The sequence below is a fragment of the Musa acuminata genome, chromosome BXJ3-3 (genome assembly GCF_036884655.1).
Source record: "Musa acuminata AAA Group cultivar baxijiao chromosome BXJ3-3, Cavendish_Baxijiao_AAA, whole genome shotgun sequence".
Taxonomy (NCBI): Eukaryota; Viridiplantae; Streptophyta; class Magnoliopsida; order Zingiberales; family Musaceae; genus Musa; species Musa acuminata.
This window is the reverse complement of record NC_088351.1, coordinates 8,139,388-8,166,892: the sequence shown is the minus strand read 5'-3', so window position 1 is coordinate 8,166,892 and position 27,505 is coordinate 8,139,388. Positions and strand designations below refer to the sequence as shown.

The 27,505-nt window shown below is 39.8% G+C and overlaps 3 protein-coding genes across 4 annotated transcripts; all 3 read left to right on the top strand.

Annotated features, from left to right (window-relative positions):
- Window positions 1-2,168: 2,168 nt before the first annotated feature.
- On the top strand, window positions 2,169-8,763 carry LOC135586895 (MLO-like protein 13). The gene is made up of 13 exons (XM_065143975.1): window positions 2,169-2,225; window positions 3,753-3,979; window positions 5,264-5,380; window positions 5,479-5,539; window positions 5,638-5,738; window positions 6,140-6,214; window positions 6,336-6,424; window positions 6,509-6,558; window positions 7,532-7,572; window positions 7,680-7,886; window positions 7,960-8,027; window positions 8,154-8,214; window positions 8,308-8,763. The coding sequence occupies exons 2-13, from the start codon at window positions 3,845-3,847 to the stop codon at window positions 8,545-8,547; spliced, it is 1,245 nt and encodes a 414-aa protein (XP_065000047.1). The 5' UTR covers window positions 2,169-2,225; window positions 3,753-3,844; the 3' UTR covers window positions 8,548-8,763.
- A 1,880-nt stretch (window positions 8,764-10,643) lies between these two features.
- On the top strand, window positions 10,644-13,365 carry LOC103977877 (aspartyl protease family protein At5g10770). The gene is made up of 2 exons (XM_009393526.3): window positions 10,644-10,825; window positions 11,952-13,365. Exons 1-2 carry the CDS (start codon window positions 10,729-10,731, stop codon window positions 13,220-13,222), a joined length of 1,368 nt encoding a protein of 455 aa, XP_009391801.2. The 5' UTR covers window positions 10,644-10,728; the 3' UTR covers window positions 13,223-13,365.
- A 3,678-nt stretch (window positions 13,366-17,043) lies between these two features.
- On the top strand, window positions 17,044-24,896 carry LOC135582982 (uncharacterized). 2 transcript variants are annotated; one of them, XM_065143366.1, is made up of 4 exons: window positions 17,044-17,297; window positions 18,375-18,728; window positions 19,384-20,575; window positions 21,804-24,896. In XM_065143366.1, exons 2-4 carry the CDS (start codon window positions 18,580-18,582, stop codon window positions 24,480-24,482), a joined length of 4,020 nt encoding a protein of 1,339 aa, XP_064999438.1. In that variant the 5' UTR covers window positions 17,044-17,297; window positions 18,375-18,579; the 3' UTR covers window positions 24,483-24,896. The 2 variants fall into 2 exon arrangements, with proteins under 2 accessions (XP_064999438.1, XP_064999439.1); XM_065143367.1 differs by having other exon boundaries at window positions 17,044-17,506.
- The last annotated feature ends 2,609 nt before the right edge of the window (window positions 24,897-27,505 follow it).

Sequence of the window (27,505 nt, the reverse complement as noted above, 5' to 3'; positions counted from 1 at the left end):
CTTGGGTCCACGTATATGCTTTCAGATTCGTTGACGTGGTCGTGGGGGGGATTCTTCCAGCTCAAGGCGTCTTTTAATTCAATTCTATATTATGGTAATTCAATTTTATATTATGTTTATAGGGAGAAAAAGGATTAATTACATATTATCTTTTTAAGGTTTTTAGTTTAAAAAAATTTATATTAGAATCATTACAGTAATAAATGTAAAATATAAAAATAATAAAATTAATTAATAAAAAAATAATTTTAATATTCTAAACATTGTTTGCTACCATCCAAATATAAAAATAATATCATCTTTTCTTGCATTATTATTGGTGTCGACGTTGACACATATATCAAGTGACCTTTGTCGACATGATACAAAGTATCGATATAATTTTAATTAAGATATTAAAATTATTATTACTTATTATTTTTTATAATTGTAGAGATCTCAATATAAATTTTTTATAAAAGTAATCTATAAATAGTCGAGGATAATATATAATTAATAAAAAAACATAATCTCCCGATCTAAAAAGCTCAACCAGTGTTTGATTGTACGGAAGCTAAAAATGCCAAATCTCCTGCTTCGGATGTTCCTCGCGCGTTTCCTGACTCACCGGAAAAGCTCCTCCAGCTCCACATGTGCCCTATCTCCGTCTTCCCTTCACTTAGCCGCGCCGCGCACTGCCTCCAGACGCAGTACCCTTTCATTCTCTGGTCAACTGTTTTGTCGCCGTTCCTGAAGACCAACTTGATATGTACCAAATGGAGGCACACAAGCGTATCTCAAAAATGACTAGGAAACGCTTTACTTTTGGCCCACTAGCAGCATCCTCTGCTTCACCACAGCTTACATTCTTCGTTATCCTCCTCTGAATCCAATTCGCCAGACATTCCCATCCCTTCTTTACTTAGAAAAGTTCTCCTTCTCTTCATCGTATCCTACTGGCTTCCATGCTGAGCTTGGTCTAGGAAGGAGGCAATGGCGCGTCCGGAGTCTAATGAGTCACTGGAGTACACGCCTACGTGGGTGGTCGCCGCCGTCTGCACCATTATCGTCGTCATCTCTCTGCTCGTCGAGCGCTTCCTACATTACCTTGGAAAGGTACGATCTTTGCTGACGCCTTTCCTACCTTTCTGACTACTAGCGTTGGAAGAAAAACTTCATCTTTTGTTCAAGCCGTGTACCTTTATTGTTAAAGTTTCCTTGTTCAAACCGATCTTGTGATTTGTTCATTCTATTAAAAAATGGAATTCTCTCTCCCAAGAAAAAAAAAAAACAAATCTTTTTTCTTCTGGTGACAATTTTCTATACAACCACTAGAGATGGTCGGGTTTTGTAAGGTATCTGAAAAGGTTGGAATGCTTGTTCTTGAAATGATAAGATTCTTGATGTGATTGTAGGTCTTTCGTTCTTTGTCGTTCCCATCGTTGGCTTATGTTTTACTCTTTGGTATGTGTTCAATGTGTTAAATTCTTCAGTGAGGAATGGTGGTGATAGTGGCCCAACTGGTACCTCCCTATGCAACTGATCATAGCCGAAGAATAAGCATCTTTGTGGTTGTGCCTTTAGGTTTCTTGTTCATTCCACCTGCTCTTTTGATGTCCACTGCCTTATTTCTGTTCACTACTCATACGTCCATGAACTGCCTAGGATTCTTGACTGCACAGTATGGTGCCAACTCAATCAATAACTTACGAGCACACACTGATATGATAAGCCGATGCCTCATTTAAATTATACCAATACACCGACTAAAAAACATTTGATCTGGATATGATATTTATCGCTCAACCACATGGTGTAAAAGGAAGCAGAGCAGCCAAAATTTGAAGAGGTTCTAAAGAAGCTTCAAGTTATTTTCACGTGCATGTAGTGGTGATTCATTGTCCTTTTCCCTTCTTGTGCTCCTTATGCCCACCAAATTTACAGAGTTAAGCATAAAGTTTTCACCGGAGAAAATGGCATGCCCTTTTGGTGCATGACTTTGGAAAGACAGCCTTGTTCTCTGTAGGTCAAAGCCTCTGAAGTTTAGTGCACAGACCAGTTCCATTCTGCAAGTCTTTTGACAATCTGAAGTCTTGCCAACACTGTTTTTCCTTGCTGTGCAATGCTTTTTTTATGCTGCTGGAGTCATAAACCGATACTTCACTTGCTTTTCTTGTTTTCCTTTCAGTTTTTGAAGCATAATCAACAGGATGCACTTTATAAGGCTTTGCAGAAGCTAAAAGAAGGTTAGTTCTATCAAAACTAGATTCCAAAATTCTGTGCAGATATCACCAGGTTTCTTGTATGAGAATATGAAAGTTTTGATATGAATATATATATCCATGAGCTACTGCCTAGTATCTTGAGAGTTTGTATAAACCTTCTGCTTATGAAGCCTGACGTGCTCAAATGCATATGCAATTTGAGATCCTTTAGGTGCATATTTTAGCAACATGCACTAAAGGAAATCTTCCAAGCAGTTAAAACATTTTCTCCTACCATGATCCGAAGATTGGAAATTTAACACCACTTTCATCAGACCATTGTTGAAACATTTTAAGATCTCTGACCACCTATGAGTGACTTCCTCTCTCTCGCTGTACACAAAATGGATTAAAATTTGCCTTAAATTGTAAGTAATCTGATTCTTATAGTTGTAATTAAAAATTCAAAATGTGGTGAGGGTTTGCAAATGTGAATTTTCAGATGACAGTTAGATTGGAAATCTGGATCTACCATGATACATAGTAGTTCGGGATAACCTGCATTGGCTTGATCATGATCAGCATATCCAAGGAAGAACATTGGTGGTAATCTGCACCAACTTCAAGAGAGAGGAAAAACCCCACATTAGACAAGAACAAAGCTGGAGGCTGGACACAATGTCATGTCTCAAGTCCCACATGAAGATGGTGGACAAGTAATTGATAAATTGGATTGGTCAGAGAGTGTAGGAACATACAAGTATCTTTCAGATTGGCTACTACCCTTCATATATAGATAATTAGGGAACAATCTTGTCTAATCAAACTCACAAATGGATTAGGACTGAATAATTCTAATTAGAAAGGGATGAATCCCTTTCTGGATTTCCCACTCAAGTATTTGAAACACATATTTTCATTGACATCTACACTCTGGGGAATGACTTCCCTGCTGTGAGTCCTCCCCCATTTTTTGTGTGTGTGGCAAATACATGCATAAATAGTAGTACAACAGCGGAATGACTATTGTTGAGGTCAACAGTAGTGTTACCCCACAGTCAGATGATCTATTAGGGCAGCCAGGAGAGCATCGCTCAGCTGTCACATTCTCATGCATTTAGCTATAGTCAGAAAATATTCAAAGTTGTTCAACTAAAGAACATTTGGCTTTGACAACCTCAAGTGATCTGTCACTCTCTATAAATGCAGCACTCCTGGTCCAAGCTAATTGATTTGTCCATCAAGTTTTTGAGCTCGACTTCCAAATCAAATCACACCCATAGGGTTCCTTTCATGGTTGTTTATGTTGATGAAGGGGTATACTTGTTTCTCTTAGACACATGAATCAACTTCCTTGGCATGTATCATTTTGAGGATGAACAAATGATCCATTTTGAGTTTGATTAGTCTGACTCATCATAATATAACATCAATGATTCATATTGCACATTTTTATTTCTTCCGAGTAGGGCTTGGGAATTACTAAAAGCTTATATTTTATCTACTTTCTATATCATTATGATACTATATTGTAAGGATGTGACAGAATTTGGCAATATCTGTATGCAGAGTTGATGCTTCTTGGCTTTATATCCCTCCTGTTAACAGTCTTTCAATGAACCATCAGCCGCATTTGTGTCTCAAAAAGGCTTTTTCACCATATGCTTCCATGCAAGGAGAATAGCTTTCCCCCCAACCAGGAGGTCCATCGTGCAAAGGGCTTAAAACTTCAACTAACATGGAATAACCGGAAGCTTTTATCTGAGGATGAAGACTCTGATTTTTGCATGAGACAGGTGAGTTTTCTTTATTATTTAAGGATAATATATATTAAGACTTGATCACGCGGATACAAAATTTGCATGAGATATCCGCCAATCTAGCATAGGAAGCAAGAGCATGTGCCTCCCTATTACACCCTCGAAACACAAAACTACACTTGGATAAGTCCACTTTGTCAAAAATCAACAAACAGTCACTAGGGATATTTCGGAGATGCCAAGGCATATCCTCAAAATTGTTGAAAATCTTCACCATGCCTGAAGAGAGTCGGATCTGATCCAAATGTTGTTAAGCTACCATTTAACGCAAAACGAAGGCCTTCCAAAATTGCTGCACATTCAGCATGAAGAACTAAGCTCATGCCTCTTGCTACAAATCTGGCAGCTATCAAGCTTCCTTGCTGATCTTTAATGATAAACCCACCTGCTACATTATTAGAACTCAAAAAAGAAGCATTGGTTTCTGCTATAAAGCTATAATTGGACAGCCTACATGTAAGATCTTGTTGAATCCAGAACTCTATCTTCCACAAATCCGTAACTCCCAAGCCAGATGAGTCACTAAGCTTATATGTCGTCAAATTTGTTCTGAACCAATTTGAATTTGACCAGTATCACCATATTGGAAATCCATGTGATAATATAGTATTTTGACTATTTATTGATGTTATTTAGGTTATCAAGCTTGTGATAAGTTGTGGTTCTAACAAAGTGGGTGATTGCAAGTTAAGTTCTCTTTTACCAGTTGATATAAGAATTTGTCTAGCTGAAGGTTCATATATGAAATAATTGATCATAGGTCTGCAAAACTCTCGAACTTAATACCGCTACCCATGCATTTTTGTACATGAACATTTAAACATTATGTACATTCATGAACAGCGCTTATTTGCATGCATATATGCATATGTATATGGTCCATAACAACCTCTCATTTACATAATTAATGATACAATGCATTTTTGTTAGACACAGAATCATTTTAATAAGCTACATTTATAAAGATTTATATTTTATAAGGGACAAAGGACCAATATTTGAGAAGTTTAATCTGTAACCACCGTCTCGGTGAGTACATATGTTATGTTCACTTCATATTTGGTTGCAATATAAGTCCACATATAAGTTATGTTTTGTGGAAGCATCTTGATAAAGGAACATACATGAAGTATGTATGTATGTATCTTTTTTTTTGAAACATGTATATTTAAGTTTTAACAACATTCAAGTTTCTAGTGTATGCAAGAAAGTCATTGTTGGCTAGTTGCATTAGTATTAATTAAGCAGTAACTTTCTCAGGGAAAAGTTCCACTTTTGTCGCTGGAAGCATTACATCAACTGCACATTTTTATATTTGTGCTAGCAGTAGTCCATGTTGTGTTCTGTGCAACGACCATGGTTCTAGGAGGAGCAAAGGTAGCCAACAAGCATTTACAGAGGAAATAATATGTAGGTGATGGAAATAGATGACATTTGGACAGAAGGAACTAAAATAAATGATTGATCTTTTGCAGATTAGAAAATGGAAGCTCTGGGAAAATGATATCAGGAAAGGGCAGCCAAAGAAAGAGACATGTAACATATTAATTTATCAGTTTCTGGCCCTCTAACTTTGCGATCATCATTTAAGAGTGAGATCTTTTTGTTATTCTGTAATACAAGATTTCCTGCAGTATCTACAGAGGAACTCTCTACACATGTTCAGCAACATAATGAGTTTGTGATGGAGCATACAGAGGGGCTTCAGCAAAGATCAGTTGTCTTATGCTGGATAGTAAGTTGATTCATCGTTTTTTTTTTATATTGCACCAATTGGCTTGTAGGAATCATATGATTGTTATTTACTTGATGAAAGAGGGCAAATTATTCTCTTCTTTGACTGTGAGTGCAAGTATTCCAGCCTGTTACTTTAGTTTTCATAGACATATTTATATTAACTAGCATTCAGATAAATTCTTAGATAACAAAAGCAGTCCAAACTCCAAACGTAGAATAGTGCAAAAGCATTACTGGCCAATTTCATACTTGTCCTTACAAAAATACATGTACACTGTATCCCTATAGATCTTGAAAACTATTGAACTATGCAGTAGCCATGGCCATTTATGCATTGTTAGTATCTTTTCATTACTTGGTGAATTACCAATTCACCCATTGCTTTGTTCTCGAATGTAGATGTCATTCCTGAAACAGTTTTATGCTTCTGTTACCAAATCAGATTACAGAGCATTGCGATCAGGGTTTATAATGGTAAGTTGCATAATTTTTAGGAAAATTATGGTGATAAATTTTTCATTTAATTTGTCTATTTGTGTACCATCCCCCTTCTTTTTTTCTGATCATTTCTTGTTATTTCTTGATATCACTCTAGAAACACTGCAGTTCGAACCCAGACTTCGATTTTCACAAATATATGTTACGAACTCTTGAGGATGATTTCAAGATTGTTGTTGGTATTAGGTGGATAATATGCAAAGGGAAGTTCCTTTATTACTTTTAATCAGTTTTGAATCCAGCTTAAATGTGTGTACTATGTCAATGCAGATGGTACTTGTGGCTTTTTGTAGTCTTATTCCTCTTGCTGAATGTGAATGGTATGTTGAAAATAAGTTATATAGCTTTGATTGCATTACCACTGATAATCAAACAAAACCTTGTTGAGGTTGCTAGTTTTGGATGAATTCAACCATTCAGATACTCGACTCTGGCTATTTTCTGAACTGGCATTAGGGTACAGAAATATACATTTTAGAATTTATATTTTAGAGATAGCTAGAAATATAAATTATCAGCAAAACTTCCTGGTCTACTATTGACTGATAATGTATAGTACACATAATAAGTAGTTCATTCTAGGTTTTCTATTTAGACATCATACCAAGAATCCCAATTAATTGTCCCCACATTAATTCTAGTTCATTCTACATTCAGATATCATAATCCCAATTAATTGTCCCCACACTTCTTTTTTCTGTTTTGGCTGATAATAAATATGGGATATAGTTTCAAGATGAAAAAAAAAACTTACCAAGATTTTATTTTTTCTCTTCGCTTGTGCATATGCTATATCTTAAATTAGATATCAAAATTCTACAGATAAAAATCCTTCTATATGGCTCCTAGACCTTTATTATTATGATAACTCGTCTCACATGACCAAGTTCCAGTGATTTATAGTTCACATCATCTCCATAAGGGTCACAAAGAGAAGAAAAAGAACCGAACCTTGTCTAGGATTATTTTGACTTCAAATGTGAAAAATCAATGAAAAGGGAACTTTGATATGGTTGTAACCTTCACTCTTTTAATATTAACAAACCATGTTTTTTTTTTCTCATCAGGAGAATTTTAATGTGGTACTAAAGTTTGTAAGTTCAGGTTAATCAATTTTAGAAGAACCAACTTTGTGCTCCTGTTTTCTGTGTTTTTTTTCCTTTTAAAGTAACTTGTGCTCATGTATCTTTACAATTTGAAAGTTATTGTTGCACATAGTATTTGATTTGCATTCTGAATTCAGGCTTGATGTTTAAAACCTATCCCAACTTTTGTTTAATTTATTCCTTGCAGGATGGCACACATTTTTTTGGCTGTCTTTCTTGCCTCTTGTTGTAAGTATATGCACCATTGTAACAGCTATATCTTTTTAGGAAATCCAGATTAAATATAATATCTCAGGGCAATTCAAGACATTATTTGTGGATTGATGAAATTTCAGCTTCTGTTAGCTGTCGGTACAAAGTTGGAGCATATTATAACATGTCTGGCTCAAGAAGCTGCTGAGAAGCCCACAGATGGTCAAGTACCAAAAGTGAAGCCATCTGATCATCATTTCTGGTTTAATCAGCCAGGAATCCTCCTTTACTTGATACATTTCATCTTATTTCAGAATGCTTTTGAGCTTGCCTATTTCTTCTGGATAATTGTAAGCATATTCATGAAAAGAACCACATCTACCCTTGATCTGCATTAATTCTGATTGATATTGGTATCCGCAGAGCACCTATGGATTTTACTCCTGCATCATGGAAAAAGTTGGTTATATTGTCCCCAGGCTTCTTGTTGGGTATTAATAAGGACAACCGCGAGTACTTTAATTAGAGATGTAGATGCTGATTCTTAAATTTCAGAAATGCTGTTAAAATCTTTAACTAATCTTCTTTGTTTTAACTGAGGAGTTTGATCTTGACAGTGTTATTATCCAAGTTCTCTGCAGCTACAGCACTCTCCCATTGTACACCATTGTCACTCAGGTTAGATCATGCAGCCATTTCTTTCCTAGCCTTTCAGAATGTTCACTGCATCTATATGCTAACTCAGCTTGTTTGACGCATCAAATTGTGAAGATGGGTGACATGTTCAAGCAAGCTATCTTTGATGAACAATTACGATCAACTTTGCATGGTTGGGCTGAGACTATTAGAAAGAGAAAGGAACCAAAAACTTTTGGTGTTTCATCCTTTATGAAGGTGATCAATTCCAAAAGCAAAACGTCTGTGTCTGGCAGCAGAATTCAGATGCAGAATACAACTTTGGAAGCTGATGGAAGGTCTGGGGTTGCTGAAAGACCAGTTGCGTTGGAATGAATTGCCTTGGAATCAAAAGAACCAGCTGTCTACTATACCAATTTGCCTTGGACTTCTGGAGTTAGCAGTCACAATCCTGGATTGATTCAAGCATTTGTGTCCATGAAGTTTTTTCCAAGTTTTGTACAGTATGGTGTCTTTATATTGTATTTAACATGACTGTCGATAATGCTACACAATGGTTGATAACTTGATACCATGAAGTTGGTTTGAACATTTGTTAAATAGGTTTCCTTTCCGTTCATTGGCTTCATCGGGCACTGATTTGGGTTAGATCGGGTTCAGCAGAACACGTATGATGACTATGAAGGCAACCCTGCATCCTCTCTAGGTACAAATCTTATGTTTTTCTTTTGCTCATTGAAAGTCTATTCTCAATTATCTATCTCATTGTTTTTAACGTCAGAATAAGAATTATGCTTTTATGTATGGAGACCACCCTTAATATTCACATCAGAAGAGGAGAATCCCACTTAATGGTGTCAGATGCCGCAAAACATGTACACTAGGAAGGATCCATTTGAGAAATAGACAATTGATACAGGAGCCCACTATCGAAATATATGAATCTGAAACTGTCAGAGTATGATTGTAGATTTGACTGCACTTCCAATTTTCATTTTTGCAACATAATTTAAAAGCTTTTGAACATTAGTACAACACAAAATCAGAAGCTTATTTCCTAGATGTAAAGGTCATGATTTTAGTATTGGCTTGCAAGTAATTTGTTTTTTGTTTTCATTGAAACTTTTCAATGTCTCCAATATCAGTGCTTAAACATCATTATCCTAACATGGACTAGCCATGAATAACTGTGTTTTGACGCAAGATAATGACAAATATTCCTCAGTGCTGTTATAGTTTGTGGATTATATTGTAAATCGTGTTTATAGGGAGGGAAACAAAATCAGTAATTGGCCACCAATATTTGTAGTCATTACTGGAAGTTCCAATAGGTCCATACTGGTTTCAGCAACCTATAGAATTGTCACCCAAAATAATACAAGACTATAAACTGCTTCTTTAGAGGATGAGAGACCTGTCTGACTATAGCTTTTGCCAGTCTTATGATTATTCTTCATAATCAGGCGGTAGTTGATTGGTTTTGGATCCTTTTGCCAGTTTTTTTTAGTCCCTCTTGGCATCGCGATTACAATTGTTTCTTGGCATCACAAAGCACTAAGCATTACAGTTACTGAATGTCAACAACAATTATGCATCAAAAGGTTTTTTCTTTAGTTTATTCTTCTGGACATTGATTTTTTATGTAATGAAATTACAAGCTTTAGATATCCTTTAGCCATTGGAAATGAAACTTATCATAGTGCTATGTTCATGCATAAGTCAAATTCTGGTGATACTTGATGAATTGAGCTAACAAGTTTGTTCGACATGTCTATATCACTGAATCAATACCGATATTGTACTAGCTGTGAGTTTCCACATAAAACTGAGGTTAAGTTGAAAAACGAGTCATTGATCATGCTTCTCAGTCACTATAGAGTAGATATTAAATTGAAATGATATCATGCACCTTTTTTTTGCCTTTTGCTTAGGACAAATTCAAGAAGCCTACCGCAAGATTTGCTTCCCGAGTGAGATGAATCTGCAAGGGGAGGAAAGGTGACAAATCAGTTGTCCGAATCATTGTGATGTGTTCTTCGACTACAATAAATAGACTTTCCGATGGAGGAGACCAGACATTAACTCTAGAACCTAATTTAGCTGTTGAATTAGGGACAGGAAATCAAGGAGTTTCATCCAGAAACTAAGAATTCTACCTACTCTTATCTTCTTTGCTATGTTTGGGTTTGATGAAGACCGTCAAAATTACTGACTCGAGTGTTTGACATCCTCGTGAAGATGACTCTCCATCCGCATGGCTCAATCAATTTGGATCATGCATCACATATAAATTTGCTAATTAGTTGAGGATGGTAAGTGGATATTTCTCCAATAAATTGACTATGAGGATAACTCTTTTAAGTGTATTTAGTGTTTCTTTTACTGATCTCTACCTTTTTGTATTCAGGCTATAATAGATGTTTCACCAACCATTGTTTCTTTCGGTGGAGTCGAAAGCTACTCCTCCCGTAGGAGTGTAGTGTAGCACATGCTCTACTGGAATCTCTATATATAGACCCCCTGAACGCCAGAGCTCCTCCACATACGAAAGAAGAGATGGGATTGCTTCTCTTGGTCACTACTTCTTTTCTGCTTACAGTAGCATCATCTCTCAGAGATGTTCCTCGTAGCTCATGTTCTTCCAAGGACAAGGGTAATCTTCTTTATTTCATGCTTCAAGTTTCCGTATTATTTCATGAATTAAGTTTAAAGAGATCACATCACCTCTGATATCCCTATCATCTGCTTTGTCATGCTCGTTCCTTAATTACTTTTATATAGTATGATGATGAAGTTTCAGGGAAATCAAGACAGAAGTATATGCAAGTTCAATTTGAACCGTAGCCGTAAAAATTTCCGGGATCATTGTTCTTCATCAATGTTTAGACGAGACTATTACGAAATGGATCTTTTCCTCCCTGGATTTCTTAGAAAAATACCTCAAGAAGTGATAACAGCACTGCAGCGCGAGTTTAGAGTTCATATTCCTTTCTCAGCGTAAGCTCTTGATTTAATTTTATGGAAGTGCAGTATTTTGGTTGAACAGAGATGAAAAATGATTCACAGAAATCCTTCTTCTGCTGTTCATCCATCAATCTCCTTCTAATGATTCCTTCGCGCATCAGCAAAGGAATTAATGGTAGCTGGTAATCTGCTTGTTAGGCAGGCACGCATGATGTGACAAAGAGATGATGCATTCATTGATGTCTTCTCTAAAGGACGAAATAGTCCTGCGAATGCTTGGGGCCACTGCCAACCACCATTTATTCTATTAGTATGAGGTCGTCGGCAGGCGTTTCTACTACTCGTAGCATAATTTGCAGCCTAACAATCTATTGAAATATTCCTTCCTCATCTATTTATTATTGTTTACAGTACTGTCTTGTTCCTTAGATTTTTCTTGTTCTGGGTGGGGTATGATCCAACCTTGCAATTTGTTATGGAATGGCCCACTTGCCATAGATTATCCAATCTAACGATAAGAAGCAGAACTTTTGTGGTCCTTCGTTGTGATGCGGTTGCACTGTCAAGTGGAATATGGATTCACTTGACGGCAGTATATGTCATTGCCAAATCTTAAAACCTGTTAATATGCCATTAACTGATGATTTAAATGATATTACAACTTTAAAACTAGTTTAGATAGGTATTTTTATTTTTTATATTATTTTAATCCAAGTCGACTGATATTAACTACGGTTAGCTATGCTTAACCCATCTTAAATCATCATATGCGATCTTGAAGCAAGCTCCTGTTGATGATGCTTTCGTCTTTGCAGTTGATGAGCTCCACCACCTCAACAGCTCCGGCATCCACTTCACGCTCCACCACCCCAGGAGCCCCTGCTCCCCTGCCCCTTTCCCCTCCCTCTCCTTCTCCGCCATCCTCTCCCACGACGATGCCCGTGTCCGCTCCCTCGCCGCCCGCCTCCGCAACACCACTCTCGCCCCGTCCCGGTCCTCCCTCATCCTCCACCCCGACGCCGCCTCCATCCCCCTCTCCTCCGGCACCTCTGTCGGCGTCGGCAACTACGTCACCCGCGTCGGCCTTGGCACCCCGGTCAAGTCCTACGTCATGGTCGTCGATACCGGCTCCTCCCTTTCCTGGCTCCAGTGCTCCCCTTGCCGCGTCTCGTGCCACTCCCAGGTCGGCGCCGTCTTCGACCCCGCCGCTTCGGCCACCTATCGCTCGGTCCCGTGCTCTGCGCCGGAGTGCCATGGCCTCCTGTCCGCCACTCTCAACCCTTCCTCATGCTCTGTCGCCAACGTCTGCATCTATCAGGCGAGCTACGGCGACACCTCTTTCTCCGTCGGCTACCTCGGCAAGGACAGCCTTTCCTTGGGCTCAAGGCGAGCTCTCGCTGACTTCGTCTACGGCTGTGGCCAGGACAACGAGGGCCTCTTCGGCAAGTCGGCCGGCCTCATTGGCCTGGCACGCAACGAGCTCTCCCTGCTGTCTCAACTCGGGCCAAGGCTCGGTCAGTCCTTCTCTTACTGCCTTCCGACCATGGTGTCCACCGGATACCTGTCGATTGGTTCATACAACCCAGCACAGTTTTCGTACACTCCCATGGTGTCGAGCTCGCTGGACGACACCCTTTACTTCGTCAGGCTGACGGGCGTCACGGTCGGCGGGAAGAACTTGCCGGTAAGAGCGTCGGCGTACACCGGGACACCGACGATCATCGACTCGGGGACAGTGATCACGCGGCTGCCGCCGGACGTGTACACCGCACTCAGCAACGCGATAGTGGCGGCTCTCAAGAGGTACAAGCGGGCGCCGGCGTACTCGATTTTGGACACGTGCTTCAGGGGGACCGTGAAGGCGTCGGCGGTGCCGGCGGTAAACATGGTGTTCGAAGGCGGCGCGACATTGAAGCTGGCGCCGAGGAACGTAATGATCAACGTGGATGATGCGACGACGACGTGCTTGGCGTTTGCGCCGTCAGGGAGGGTGGCGATCATCGGGAACAGGCAGCAGCAGACGTTTAACGTGGTTTATGACGTCGCCAAGTCGAGGATTGGATTTGCTGCAGGCGGGTGCAGCTGATACAGACAGCTGGTGGTGGTGGTGGTAACAATAGTAGTACACGAGCATTAAGTGGATAATACATTGTGCTTTGGGCTGTTAATGAAAGCTTACACGTAATAATTGGCTTTAATGATTCCCTAATGGGAACTCTTTACACTTCATTGCAGTCTAATATTTGACATACTGTCACCTCATGTAATATAGTGCTGATGACACTATTTACATTAAACTGTAGGCTTTTGGCAAAAGGTAAATCTCGCTGCAGGTGACAACATATATATATATTTCAATCCACAATTATTGATTGCTGAGTAATATTTACAATGTTGTACAAAGATGAACTATCAAAACATTTCCCTGCTCTCTTGATGAGGCCTCGGATTGGAAGACTGTACTCCGACACAAGTAATTGGTAGAACCTTTCAAGGTCCACAAACACACAAGAGTTGATGGTGAAAGGATGAGTGAGGTCCGGAAAGAACTTTGGGCAGGTTTTTGGAAACCAGCTGACGTCTTATCATGATCTTTTTTCTTCAACTATTGCCTTGAAAAAGATGACTAGTGACACTCGAGGGAGACATGATGTTATATAAGCCAGGATTTATTCTCTTGTCAACAGTCTCAACCCATCATTAACAGTGGGGATCATTGAATAATTTGGTTGGTGGTGGTCTGCATCAGGTACATATTCTTCCGGTGTGTTATATTTTAAGCTGTTCATGGGCCCTATCCATGATCATGAGGTTGGGAATATGAAAGGTTAAAGGTCTCTTTAAGTACAAAATAGTGCTTAATAAAGGAGTTTAGGTGCCTCATATATGTAGTCGGCTCTTCAATTCTTTCTTGGAGGATCATATACACTTGTTTTCTAAGTTGCCAATATATGCTACTGTCATCTGTTGGATGGATTCAATGGAGATTTTTTTGTAAGGATCCTTTGAAGCTTACTGGATTCTGTCAAAAGCCTATATGAATGACAAGGTGTAGGAGGAGTAGATAATGAAAACTGAAAGGAAACAGAGGCTGAGGAATGCTAAGATTATACCTTGATCTACCGTATAACCTACTCCGATGAGGTCTACTTTAGCATCTGATCTCTGACCAAACTCCCAAAACGCATTAGAGGAGTTCATGCCGACAAATGACAGCACTGCAATCAGACATTTTGTTCTCAGAGTCAACAATGTCAAGGAAGACGGTCATACGTTTCCTAGGACAGTGGCGAGGCCCCCTTTTTCAACACACTTTATCATGCCAAGACAATTGCGCCACAGACTCTGCTCGGCCAGAGTGATGGTGCATGCAGCATGCACCGGTCGCAGGACACAGCCCATCTTGTCACGGCTGATGAAGAGGTACAGTGTCCAGAAATCATTCAGATTTGCAAATATTGTAGGTTGGATGATATCCCCGTCTGTGTTCTCTCGTGTGCCAGTGCCAAATTATCGGATCATTCGGTGGAGTGGCTTCAAAGCTCAAGAATCAGTTCAAAGATTAAAGATTTGGCACAAGCAACAAGTCCGTCCAGTGACAGAAAGAGCTGATATGTGCACGCATGAGAGAGTGAAGATGTTTGATATGCTAACACAATCGTGTTGATTGGCCCAACAAACCAATATCCTGCTTGTTCTACACCGAGACTTATATATCTCCTTGTTTATGCTGATTTCTAGTAGCCTTTTCATCAGCTTAGAACATATCGTTATTAAATGATGTGGTTTAGTTAAGCTGGAAGTATACGCAAGCAAATTTCTTCGGATTAGCGTCCAATGATATCATTGTTATGATCTTCCTCTCTTACTTCAGACGCCACACTTGCATCTTGTCCTAAGAGATAGTCAAACTCTAATCATATTTTAGTGTAGTTCATGTTCCAAGGAACAATTGCTCCCAACCATCCGTCCTAGGAGAAGTATCTCTAATGGCGGATGCAAGTCCCACTCCATCGGTTCGATCTTATCAAGGGATCACATCCACCATATCAAGGAAACAGAAGGTGCCTTTCGCAAAGCTGCACACCCCCCCCCCCATCCTTGTCCCCATCTCCTCTTTCTACAAAAGGAGGGCCACCATGGATGTATCTGCTTTAAAATATGAAAAGTGGGGATGGGGAGTCCTGGAAATTTCGGCTCCGCATTAAAATAAAAAGGCATTATCACCATTTCCAACCCAAATATGATGATGAGTGGGGATCAGAACTCTCTCTCTCTCTCTCTCTCTCTCTTTCTTTTTATTAATAGGTAAAAGTGATGTCACAATTTGATAAGATCGCTTCACGGGGAAAAAGCATCGAAACACCACACATGCACACCACCCATCCTCATCCTACTCCTTGAAGAGATAGCTCCACTGCAGAGTCATTTCAAGGCACCATTGCAACCAAGCCGCTTCAATTTGATAGGCGATCATTCTATAAGAACTCCAGGGCTGATTTCTCTGTTGAGTCCTTGTAGCAGCTAAAACTTTACCTGTTTCATAAGCCAACTGAGATTAGCAGCAAGGTGTTCTACAGAAAAGATCAACAGCCAGGCAGCCAGCAGTGGTAGTACTTGTCCTGTTCTGAGACCGACTGGCATCAACTTCCTCTGTTTTATTCATCTACAATCATGCTGAAATATATGACTAGGTTGAGGCTGATCTGTCTTACAGGACATCATAAGATCCTCTCCCAATAAATGATATGAACAGCATCTACATCTTTGTTAGATCTTACCGTGTACTGCTACAATTAAAATCAATAAATCCCTGTCTGCAGTGATTGTCTGTCAATTAATAGAACAATAAAACTCAAGGCCCATCAATTTTGACTTAGCGAGAAGCAAACAGTGTTCTTCTACCGTTGCCTCGGTGTAAAATACCCTATCGGTAGGGATCGTAAAGGAGCATTCAAGTGGGATGGCGTGATGTGGATACGTTTTTTTTTTTTGTGTGTCTCCTTGACATGACAAATTCATGGACAACAGCAAGCCATCGACGTTGAAACTTCACAACCATGTACAGATGCACGAATTCTACTATCAATGATCACATCTTTAATCGCCTTCCTTCCTATTATTTTATTGCTTGTCAAAAATGGTAGTGCCCTGTGGCTTGATGATCATGTGGGAGAACTCACACCTCAAAGATTCAATTTAGCTTAATTTCCCAGTATATACCCTGAAGTTTTAGCAGTTCACCAAAATGATCATATTTCATCCTTATATAATGCAATAATTACCATTAAAGTGGGAAATTTTCAGTGATGTTATGTAATTATATTAGGAAATTAGAGAGCTACTACAAGCATTTACTCCGGTACACTGATTACCTACATTAACTGAGACAGCCAACAACTAAGCTACTCTGGAAAGCTGATTGATTCCCCATCACCTTCTTGCCAGAACATCAGGGTCCCACTCCTGTTCTTCTTGAGGAGGATCCACATAGATGAGGGCCCCAGTAAGAGGTCATGCGGCACTAGCTTCCATCCACAATTGATGCATAGAAAATGTATATATTTATTGCTCGTGAAACAGAGAGTTCCTTAATTTTGTTTTCTACTCCAAACCAAACAGTTATAATTAAGGATAAAACACCATGGCGATACAGGATCTAGCAAATCTTAATGTGTTGGATTAGAGAGAGAGAGAGAGAGAGAGAGAGAGAGAGAGAGAGAGAGGTAACTTAGACACCAAGTTGTTGTTCTGGGGGTATTCAACATTAGATTACTTTGTAATGGCATTTTCTTATATCTTAGGCGTGAAGTACTTGGAAGAAGAGGAGAAGCTTATGGATGAGACCCGAGACGCCCAAAGTTACACAGGGTGGTAGTAGACCGAGGAGGAGAGAGAAGAAAGGGTGCATCTTGTAGTTTTACTGCAAAGGCAGGGTCAAAGTGATCACCTCCTTAGTTCACTTAGGACGATGAGAAAAAGAAGGGTGAAGATAGCAAAGCTTGCAAGAGTCGGTGTGGGATAGGACAGCTCCCTGAAAACTCCATTTTCTTTGCCCCTCTTCTCCCTCCCCTCCTCTCTCTCTCTCTCTCTCTATCCATCTCTCTCTGGAGTTGCTGGTGCAGGCCTGCTTTTGGTGGAGAACCTGATGCCTTGGATGGGTGAGTGGGCGGTGTAATCTTATCTTTTATTTCCTCTCGTCTGCAAACTGTGTCGAGAGAGAAGAAGGAGAAGGAAAAGCTGCCTTCTTTCGCCTCATCCGTTATCCTCATCTTCTCTTCCTCTCCGATATTTGTTTTACTGCCCTCTTTCTCCTTTCCCGGTCCGAAACGAGGTTGACTTCTGTGCTTCCTTTTGCATCCGTGAGGAGGTAAGCTTTGAGGCCGTGGGTTTTCATGCGATTTTGTGTAGTTATTCTCAATCTTGGTTTTGAGCTCTCTTTTCTTCTGTCTTGCACACAGTTCTTTTCCTCTTCTTGTTTCCTATTCCTATTGGGGTCTTCAAGAATAACACAAATGGTCGTAGGATTTCTAAAGATTTTACGGTGGTGATTCCAACTCTGATTGATTTCCCTCTACTCGCTTTTATTAATTATTCTTATCCTTTCGGCTGTGATATTGGGATTTCTTGGAGTCCCAATCAACCACTAAAAGAATGTGGAAACAGCTTCTTTTTCTCAAGATTTGATTTCGGCCAAGTGTTTGTGATGAGCGCTTGCGTAAGCACCCCCTTTTCTCCATATGTTTCATCCTCGGCTTGGTTCTCTCAAGCTATGTTTGTCATATCATGACATCTTTTCTCTTCTTCTTTCTATTTTCTCCATGAGCTTCTTTGGAAGAGGGAGGTTCATCACTCCTTTGTCTATATTTTCGCCTCCTCAGTGGATCGTTCTCTTCTTCTTGCTTCTTCTCATCATTTCATGTGCTAGATTTGTAGAGGAAAAAAAAAAAGGTCTAATCTAACTTCTGTACCCTTTTGTTCTCTTCTGATCTCTTCAAACAACAGCTTCTTCGAGCATGCTTTTCTTCACATAAAATGATAAGAGGACTTGAAGTTCCTAACATCCGATGCTTGATCTCCTCTATCTCTAGTTGGGACTGAGTTGCTTCATCTCCCGAGAAGAGACCTCAGTAAAATCATTGTTAGGTCTACATGAAATAATGCTCTGGAAGCATGATCAAGTTCCCTTTCTTTTAATTGATTGTTAGTTTGATTTTCTTTTTCGTATCATGTTGCAGGCATCAAATCAGGTGAGGAGAGGAAGAAGGTTAGCTCTTCTTCTGTGGGGACTTGGTGTTCTATTTGTTTCTTTTGAGGGGTTGCTTGGGAGTTAATATCCTTTGTTATGCTGGAGGCTAAGCATAAGAGAAAGCCCAGTAGCAGCACAACGCTTGGGCTTGTACTGTTGGAAGATCTAGGGATAACTGACAAGGCCTTCCTCAGATGTTATCGATTGATAACCCTTCAGATCCTTCATGTTCCTCCAATCTTTCAGCACTGAACTCTCATGAGGGGGCTTCTGAAAAGCTTGACAGCCAGGAGGCAAAAGCAGTAGTCCTCCAAGATAATCCAACCTCCAATTTCTCTATTAGGTAGCTGCTCTCCTTTTTCCTTAGTATCTTATTGTTTGCTTGCTGAGAATGTGGTTGGGTATCCCTGGAAATGGTATATTTTCTTCATTTCTTTGGTTCTCCTGAAGATACTTTCCCATCTCAAGCAGCTAATGATGGACATCTAATTTGTTCATATATCTTCTGATGTTCCTAAAGCAGCTCTATCTCACTCTAGTACATTTTGACCCACTGATAATTTGAGGGGTTTTCACCTCAAACAGAATGTTTTGCACTGAAGATCCACCACCTATATAAGTTGATTTTTTGTCGTGCGCTTCATCTCACCTTTTAATACTTCTACTGTCATACTCTTTTCTCATATGGTGATAGTCTGTTATGCGACTTAAGTAATGATATCATTTAATTGGAAGGTTGTACTTTTCTCAGTCTGTGTAGGTTTGTTTAGACTTCACAGCATCTAAGCTATGTGAAACGTTTTGTGATAAATAGTTCCTTGATTAGGAGTTGTCTAATTTTAGCAACTAACATGTGGTATAATTTGACTATGATGGTAGAACTTTTGTCGCACATTTGAGCCTCCATATTCGGCTCGCTTATCTGGCCTTACTTTGAATACAAAGTTGCAGATTTATGTTTGCAATTCTACTTGACGGATCACATGATTTTATTTCAGAGATTATGTTCTTGCATCAAGGAACAAGGGCATCGAGTCAAGTTGGCCCTTTCCGCAGCAGTTCCTGCAACTCTGCGTGAAACATGGTTCCAAACCTATATTGCCGCCTTTCGAACCTCCTCATTTGGTGAGAACCCAGTGCGTAAGCAAGCCGGCAGAACCTCAGCCAGTTGCATGCTCAGAACCTGACAGTATCTTAGCAGATGATGTTTTGCTTGAGCCTTTATGTGTTAGTCCCTTCGGTAGGAAGCCTGCTGGTATCAGATCAAAGTTACACTTGCCACTAAAGGAGATCATTCCAAACTCTTCAGACCCAGCAGTATCATCTGAGGTTGGGAACACTACAGTGAATGAAAGAACAAAATTGGATGAACTGATCCATCTTGATGCCAAAAACACCTTGACGGTGAGAACTCATCATCCAACTGAAGAAACTACTAACAGGATTTCTGAAGATACTGTCCTGGTGGCAGAAAGTGGAAGTGCTTCTGAAATACCATCGGAATTATGTGCTCCTGAACCTAGCCAAAATTCTGACAAGTTATGCAAGCCTTTGGAAAAGAAGTGCAGGTTGAAAATTAAATTGGGTGCCATTTCGAAGACCAGCCAGCTGGACAACATAGCATCTTATATCAAAGTTTCAGATCCTATGGCTTCAAAAGTTTGCCCAGTTTGTAAGATATTTTCTTCTACTTCCAACACCACTTTGAATGCTCATATGGATCAGTGTCTCTTCATGGAGTCTAATACAAAAAATATTTTGGGTGAACTCCCAAAATTTAAAGTCAAACAAAGGAAGAAGAGGTTGATGGTAGATATTTACACGACAGCTCCCCGTTGCACTCTTGAAGACCTTGATAGGAGGAATGGTACAAACTGGGCAGTGGAACTCGCTTTGCTGGCTGCACCAACTACTGATGTTGGTAATGGGACCAAGAGAGCCAAGTTGTCAACAATGGAATCTATAGATGACGGGAATGAATCTGCAGTTTATGTTGATTCAAGTGGCATGAAAGTAAGGATTCTATCGAAGTTTCATGATGCACCATTGGAGAACAACCTTAAGTTGAGGAAGCATGCAAGAGACGCGAAGGCACTCAAAAGTGTTTTGAATGGGAAGAAAAAGAATTTCAAATCAAAATACTCCAAGAGTATGGAAGTGAAGACACAGAAAAGTAAAATGTCATTCAAGGTATGTATAGGATTCTATAGAGAAAAATATGACTATATTCGAGTACTCAGACCAGCATTCATCATCATTAAAGTTGATATTATAAACCTAAAGCAGTTTACTGAGGGCATATGTAAGAGCTTAGATGGGAAGCCAGTCAATTGTATGCTGTGAAAGAAATTTAGTTTGACCACCAGCATGCATGAGAAAGAGAAAGTCTAAAGAAAAGAAATAATTCTTTACTGGAAAAATAAAATGGTTTAAGAGTGCTTAGATGTATTAGAACCCAAAACATGAACTGTGGAATTCCTGGTAATCTAATTCAGCGAGTGGTATGGTCAGATAAAATTGAATGCATGAGCCCAACATTTGAAAAGGCCAAAAGGAAAATAAAAATTAATAAGGGGAAAGAAGAAAGGGGCAGAAGCTAGATGGAAGTCGCTGGAAAAAAAGGACAAGGATGTAGAGGGAAGTGATTGAGAATCTCGGAGAGAAATGCTCAAAGAAAATAAAGAATTCAGATGGGGCTCACATGTAAAGTGTGGTTAGCGAAATTATCAAATGAAAGGATGATAACTGTGGAGTTGACAAATTAAAAAGAGGAAGCAAAAGGAAAGAAATTATTTCACATTAGAGAACAAGGTTGTGGGGGAATGCTTACATTTTTACTTGCTGAATGATAGATGTTACATGGCTTTTGAGTTAATTGGTCTCCAAACTTCCTGCCCTCATAATGTACATAATTCTTATATAAGCTGATCGAACATCGATTCCTTTATAGCATTAATTGAATTTTTCCCTAACAAATCTGGACCTACTGAAAATATGAAGATACATCCATGATTTTGAAATTTTTTTGGCTGATCTTATCAAAATTGTTAGTAGTTTACTTTCTGTTATTTTGGAACTCCAACTGTTTTTTCAGTTTTAAATTTCAAATAATCGATGAAATTTTCTCAATCAGTATACTGATGGTTTGTCACCAGCCACGCAGCTACTATATTAAGATTCAAGTTTTGTGTTTTCTAGTTTTCCAACTTTAGCAGCATCTTGTACCCAAATTTTCAGTTCTTTTCCATTAAGTCATTTCAAGAATGGTAAAATACTTTTTTTTTTCTGTGGAAACTTGCTTTTGTACCATGCTTGTGTTCCAGTTGAATTTCTCGTCCAATGTAGTGTGTTCTTACTTTAATTTTCACGACAATTGCTGATACAATTCATAACATGAGTCCAATAATGTCATATCCAGTTTATAGCCACACCTGAAGGAGATCATAGATCAGCCGATCAACAGCATAGTGAAACTCAGACATATAAATCATACTCAGAAGACCAAGTCAAGAACACTGCTGCAACTTCAAGGCAATGGGTGCACACTATACAGCCAGATCTTGAAAAAGGTCTCATCAATAAAGGCAGGAATATCAGCTTGGAGAGGACTGTCTCTGTAAATAGGACCATACTTGCAGAGAATAGCCAATCAGATCCATGCAACTCTTCTGCTGTAGATGGTCACCGGAATAATTTCTCTAGGTCATCTGAAGTCGATACTGGTTCCCCAAAAATGAAGAGAATTGATTGCCTGTATAATGACTTCGACCGCATGAATGATGTGAAGATTAAGTCTTCAGAACCACTTGCTTCCAGTTCCAGACATTCCTCAAAAGGTACCAAAGCTCTCCTCAAATTGTCAAAGTCAGTTGATAATTGCCAATCTCTGAAAACCAAGTCAGTGGAGGATGACTCGAGCGTGCAAACTAAGTACAATAAGTTTTCTAATTTGGCAATGAGACCACTTGAATGCTCCCCTTCCATGTTGAATGAAGCTACTTTCACTTCAAAGAAGAACATTTTAGTAAAGAGATCATACTTCCATTTGGAAGGAAGGAGAGGTGAAGCAATTCAGAGACCCTCTATGTTCCTCAAGTTTCGTAAGCACAGATCCATTTTGAGAACTGGTAAGAGAGGACCATCATATTTGCCACCCATGAATGGAGTGCATGGACCTACCAGAAGTTTTGGTCTTAATATTACAAGGAAAAACAGAACATTATGCACTCGTCAGTCTGGTCTGTCAAGTAAGTTCATAAGGTCTGAATCAAAAGTCATGAACCAAGGGTCTCCAAGCCAAAGCAATATCCCAGAATATGAGAACCACGAATCCCCAGACACGTTGGAAGAGCAGAAACACAATAGATTGAATGTGCTGGCACCGAGACCTGGATGCCATGATCCTCAAATTGAAGATTCAGATATGCAAATAGAAGTTCCAGATTCTGAAGCTGCAGAAAAAGTTGTTGCTGATGACTTTGTGAACGCAGATAGCCTAACTTTCAGCACCCAATCATACTCTTGCCCATGTGCAGATGATGTACAGTCTATTTCTGGAAATGAAGTCCATGTACAACACTTTAAACAAAGATCTGATCAGCAAGAAACCGTTTGCGATGATGTATCTTGTAATGAAATTGACCACCAAGATATTCAAATAGTTGAAGCTGCAGATAGAGGTGTGGAAGACTCTTGTGCGGTTCAACCTACAGATTGTCAGGCTGAAATCACGTCCGTTCAAGATTCTAGCGGTTGTTTAAGTACTGACCGGGATGTGGAGCTTGAAGTACCTCGTAAAAGCCCATCAGTAACCTCATTCGTAGTGACAGCAGATCATGATTTGTCTGGTGACAGTGGACCATCTGGATCACCACTTTCTACTGGATCAACCATATCCCTAACATCTTCAGAAGACTCCAGACTTAAAGACTCAGCGGAAGAACCCTCACTGAGAGCCATTGCTGTTCAAGATAGATTGTGCTTAGCCTCACAAACTGCTGGAAGCATCAGAGCAGCTGAACAAAGAATGTCTAGTGGGAGGAATGAAGAGCTTAAGGAAGATCTTCCATCAAAAGCACCTGGGGTTGGACAACCTTTCTGCTGTTCATGTTGGGAGAGCATCTCAAAAGATTCACAATTATCGAGGCAAAATGGAACTTCCAGGAAATCCAAGGCAAGTCAGATCTCCAATCTGTTCATCGGACCAAGTATCTCTTCCTCTTTTGGTACATATCCAAATTGGAGAACTGTTCTTCCAGCCAACCCCGGATTGGAATCATCTGATCTGTCCATTTCCATGAACAATTCACTGGATTCTGCTGCAAAGTATCCAACCTGCATTGATTTAGGTTCTCCAAGCCCATCACCTCAGTCTCAGAACAAGTCCACTTCCAATCCTGTACTGCGGTTGATGGGTAAAAACCTAACGGTTGTGACCAGTGAGCAGCTTGTGCAACCTCAAATTACTGCTTTAGACTTTACACCGAATATGAATTCTGTGTCTCCTGGATTTTCTTCGACCAACAACCTCTTGAAGAAAGAGGGTTCTGCACAGCACTATGATCAGCTATGGTTCGGGTCTCCCACCATTGGCCAAGCTCTATCAACTGGTGATCACCAAATGCTTCCACATTTGTCTATTGTGGAAATGGGCGGTATTGCAAGGTCCCCATTTTATAGTTGGACAACAAAAACAGACCAACAGACTTGGCAGGCGAAACCTACCGAAAGGCCAAACTTCTCTCAATCTTTAATGGATGCAAGAATTGTCACTGATGACCCTCACTTCGGACAGGAGAATGAACTCAAAGGCTTGGTTGCAGGTACAGCAAACTCTTTACTGCTTGCATCTGGTCCAAGTCCTTCGCTTCAGAGATCGTTCTCTTACTTTTCATCAGAAAGCCAAACTAGGAATATCTCAGGAGGACCAGGGTCCTTGTTCCCTAATTGTTTGCACCAAAAGGATGATGCCAGTCTCTTGAATCAAAGAATCAATTCAGAAGGTCAGGGGCACCTTCTACTTGGCCCTTCTATTTTCCAGTCACCTACAGCAGGTCAAATGGCCCCAACAATGTATTATCCTCCACTCCTGCGATGATCCTGATCGTGTAAAAATGCCTGTATAACAGCTTAACATCAAGGTTCAGGTAGCAGCTACATTCATCGCCAGCTCACATTCCTGAAAGCAAACATGTTCACAGATAGCTACCAAATACACCCAGAAACAATTGAGCAACTTCATCTTTCGATATGGTTCTTTAGCGGTGGGGATGTATCTGGTTGACAATACAGGACGATGCTGGCAAAGATCCGACTGTCGAGTTTTTGCTAGGTATGTATTTAGTTTGAGACTCTGAAGGCATCATCAGCCAAGATAAAAGCTTTTGTATTCCGGGAAGTCGTAACCTTTAGCTTTGATCAAGAAATATGTATATTTGCATGATCCATGCATCTAACTATATCTTTTAACTGGCAATAATACTCCAACTATCGCGTGTTTTTTATCCTCCAACTTCCTGTCATAAATGTTATATTGCTTAGCTGCTCAATTAACGTTGTTATTGACATCAGTAGATACAGACGAAATCTAAGAACGTTGTATTAGTTCATCATTTGACGTCTCCCGTTGGCTACTTTTTGAGCTTACCAAATGGACATCACGAGATCTAGTTTTGTTATTGGAATGTCCATGAACATAAATCGATTGCACATCCACGCAAAAACTGTTAGAATTGCATCGACATTGTCGCACCAAACGATGAGTGGTTTGGAGTGTAATGTTCGTCACAAGGTCTCCTTAGACCTTGTGTTTGCATGCGTTCCCTATTTCTCTTCTTGTGATGAGGTAGACAAAGGAAAAGGGCAGCAATTCCATGAACTCATCATCTTATGTGTTCTTGCAATATCATTACCAGTGCAACGTGATGCTTCATGCACCTGATCTTGGCACGCATTTAGAGGGGGGAGGACCACTTGGAGACGGGGCCCCACAAGCGGGGTAAGGTCGAGTGGTCCTGTGACGCTGTGACGGGTTGACGGAGGAGTTTGGAGTGTGGTGGGGCGCCGAGTGGGTGGAACCTTTGCAGGCACCAACTTAATTCTGTGGGGCCCGGGCTCGTGGTCCAACACACTTCTTCCACGTAGGATGAAAGACACAGGCGGCATTTACACCGTGGGGGCAAAGGTTGCCCTCTGGTGAAAGTTCTTTTTTCTCCTCGAGTCAATTCAAAAAAAAAAAAAAGAATTAGTGAGAGAGAGAGAGAGAGAGAGAGGATTACCATTCACGATGAAGGACAAAATCGGAAGAGCGCCTTTTGTAATATCCGGAAGTAATAACCTAATTATTTTGTTCAATTTATTAATTTATATGAGATGGATAAGTAAGTTATAACGAGCTAATTACGACAAAGAATAATAGCATCTATTTTCGTAGTTCCGTGCAAATTGGGCTGCAACGCTGGGCCGCGCATGAGCCGCACGTGCAAGGCCGCATTGACCCCTCACTCGGCCGAGTCGAACTAATGCCGGCTTCTCTGAACCGGGTCGACTCTTCGTCGAGCCCGAACCAATAGATCCTGATCGGGTCGAACCAAGGTCCGGACCCCGATAGATCTAATCGAACCCAAACCTAGGTTTGACTCAGGTCAGATCCGAGTCTAATCGGTTTTGATTTCAATTTCGAATGAAAGAGATTGCTCGATGATGTCGACGGCTTGATGCTCAATAAAAGTAATAACATAAATTTGTAGTGGCGATGAAAGAGATCCGCTGCTCAATGATGTCCACGGCATGATGCTCAATGATGTTGTCGACAAAGTCAATGCCACATTCAATACATAGAAAAAGAGATGATCGACTCGATGCTAGATGATATGATGCCACTAACAAATACATTGTCATTCCCGATCGAAGAAGACATAGGGTTGTCATCGTTCGATAATATTGCTATCAAAGTTCACTACTGGGGAGGAGGAGAGGAGCGTTGATCATCATCGCTTATATTAATGATATACTTATTTGATGTAACTCTTATGTACCCTCTTTATTATTTATCTTAAACGTAACCCAATCTGCTTCACAAGATCCGACTCGAATGGATTAGACTTGAATTGAATCTTAGATTGGATTGAACTAACCATTGGATTGATAAGATTTGAATCAGACCCTATGATTTAATAAAAAGGATCGACCCAAGTTTAAAGATATCACTGATATTTAAAAAAATTAGTAAAAACTAAATATGGGGACATCATACAGTAAAATATTATTATTAAGATTTTTAGATAAATTATAAAAAAAAAATAGAAACTTATATAAGAAAATTATCCCATAAATATTTCTTATTTAATTTTTTCTTTCCACACATTTTCACACTGCATCGAAATTTTCAACCTAGTCTGCCTGGTCTACTGTCGCTAAATCAGTGAGCTAATTATATTCTCTGCCTCTGCTGCTGATGTTTTCTACTGAGATTAATGAGAACATATGTTATCAAGTTCAGAGCCGCAGCTATCAAATCAACCTCTCATATGATCAGTCAGTCCTTCCACATGAATCATTTACTTCCTGGAGCACACAAGTGAGGTTCAGAAAATAAATGCATGTAGCATTCTTAACAAGATTTATTGAAGTACCAAGAAAAATGAAGTAACAGGGAGAATAAAGACAGCAGAGGAAAAACCAATATGCTTTCTCACTTGTGAGAGCATTAGGAACATTGCAGAGGCATCTTTTAGGATCAGTGAAAGGTTTCTCTTGTGAGCAATGTGTACCTTGTAAATTCTTCTGCAGCTAGTGGTTCTGTGAACACAAGAAATATGTGGACCAGAGAATAAAAGGTGCTTGGAGTTGCCATGTATGACTTCTAAATGGCATTAGTGTTTTGGAGTTGCCAAACTGCAAGGTCAATGTGTTGGAGGAGGCAGCCTTAGATCTTAGATTTGTCTGACTAATTGTTTATGGATGCTTGCAAGTCATAGTTTTGCACATTGGTTCACATGGAAAGGAGAAAACAAAAAAAAGATATGTGGTTATAGCATGATTGTTGACCCACAACTCCATAGATCTTCCCAAAGAGAAGACAGACTGGTTTCATATCTAAAAACATTTTGGTAAAAATTT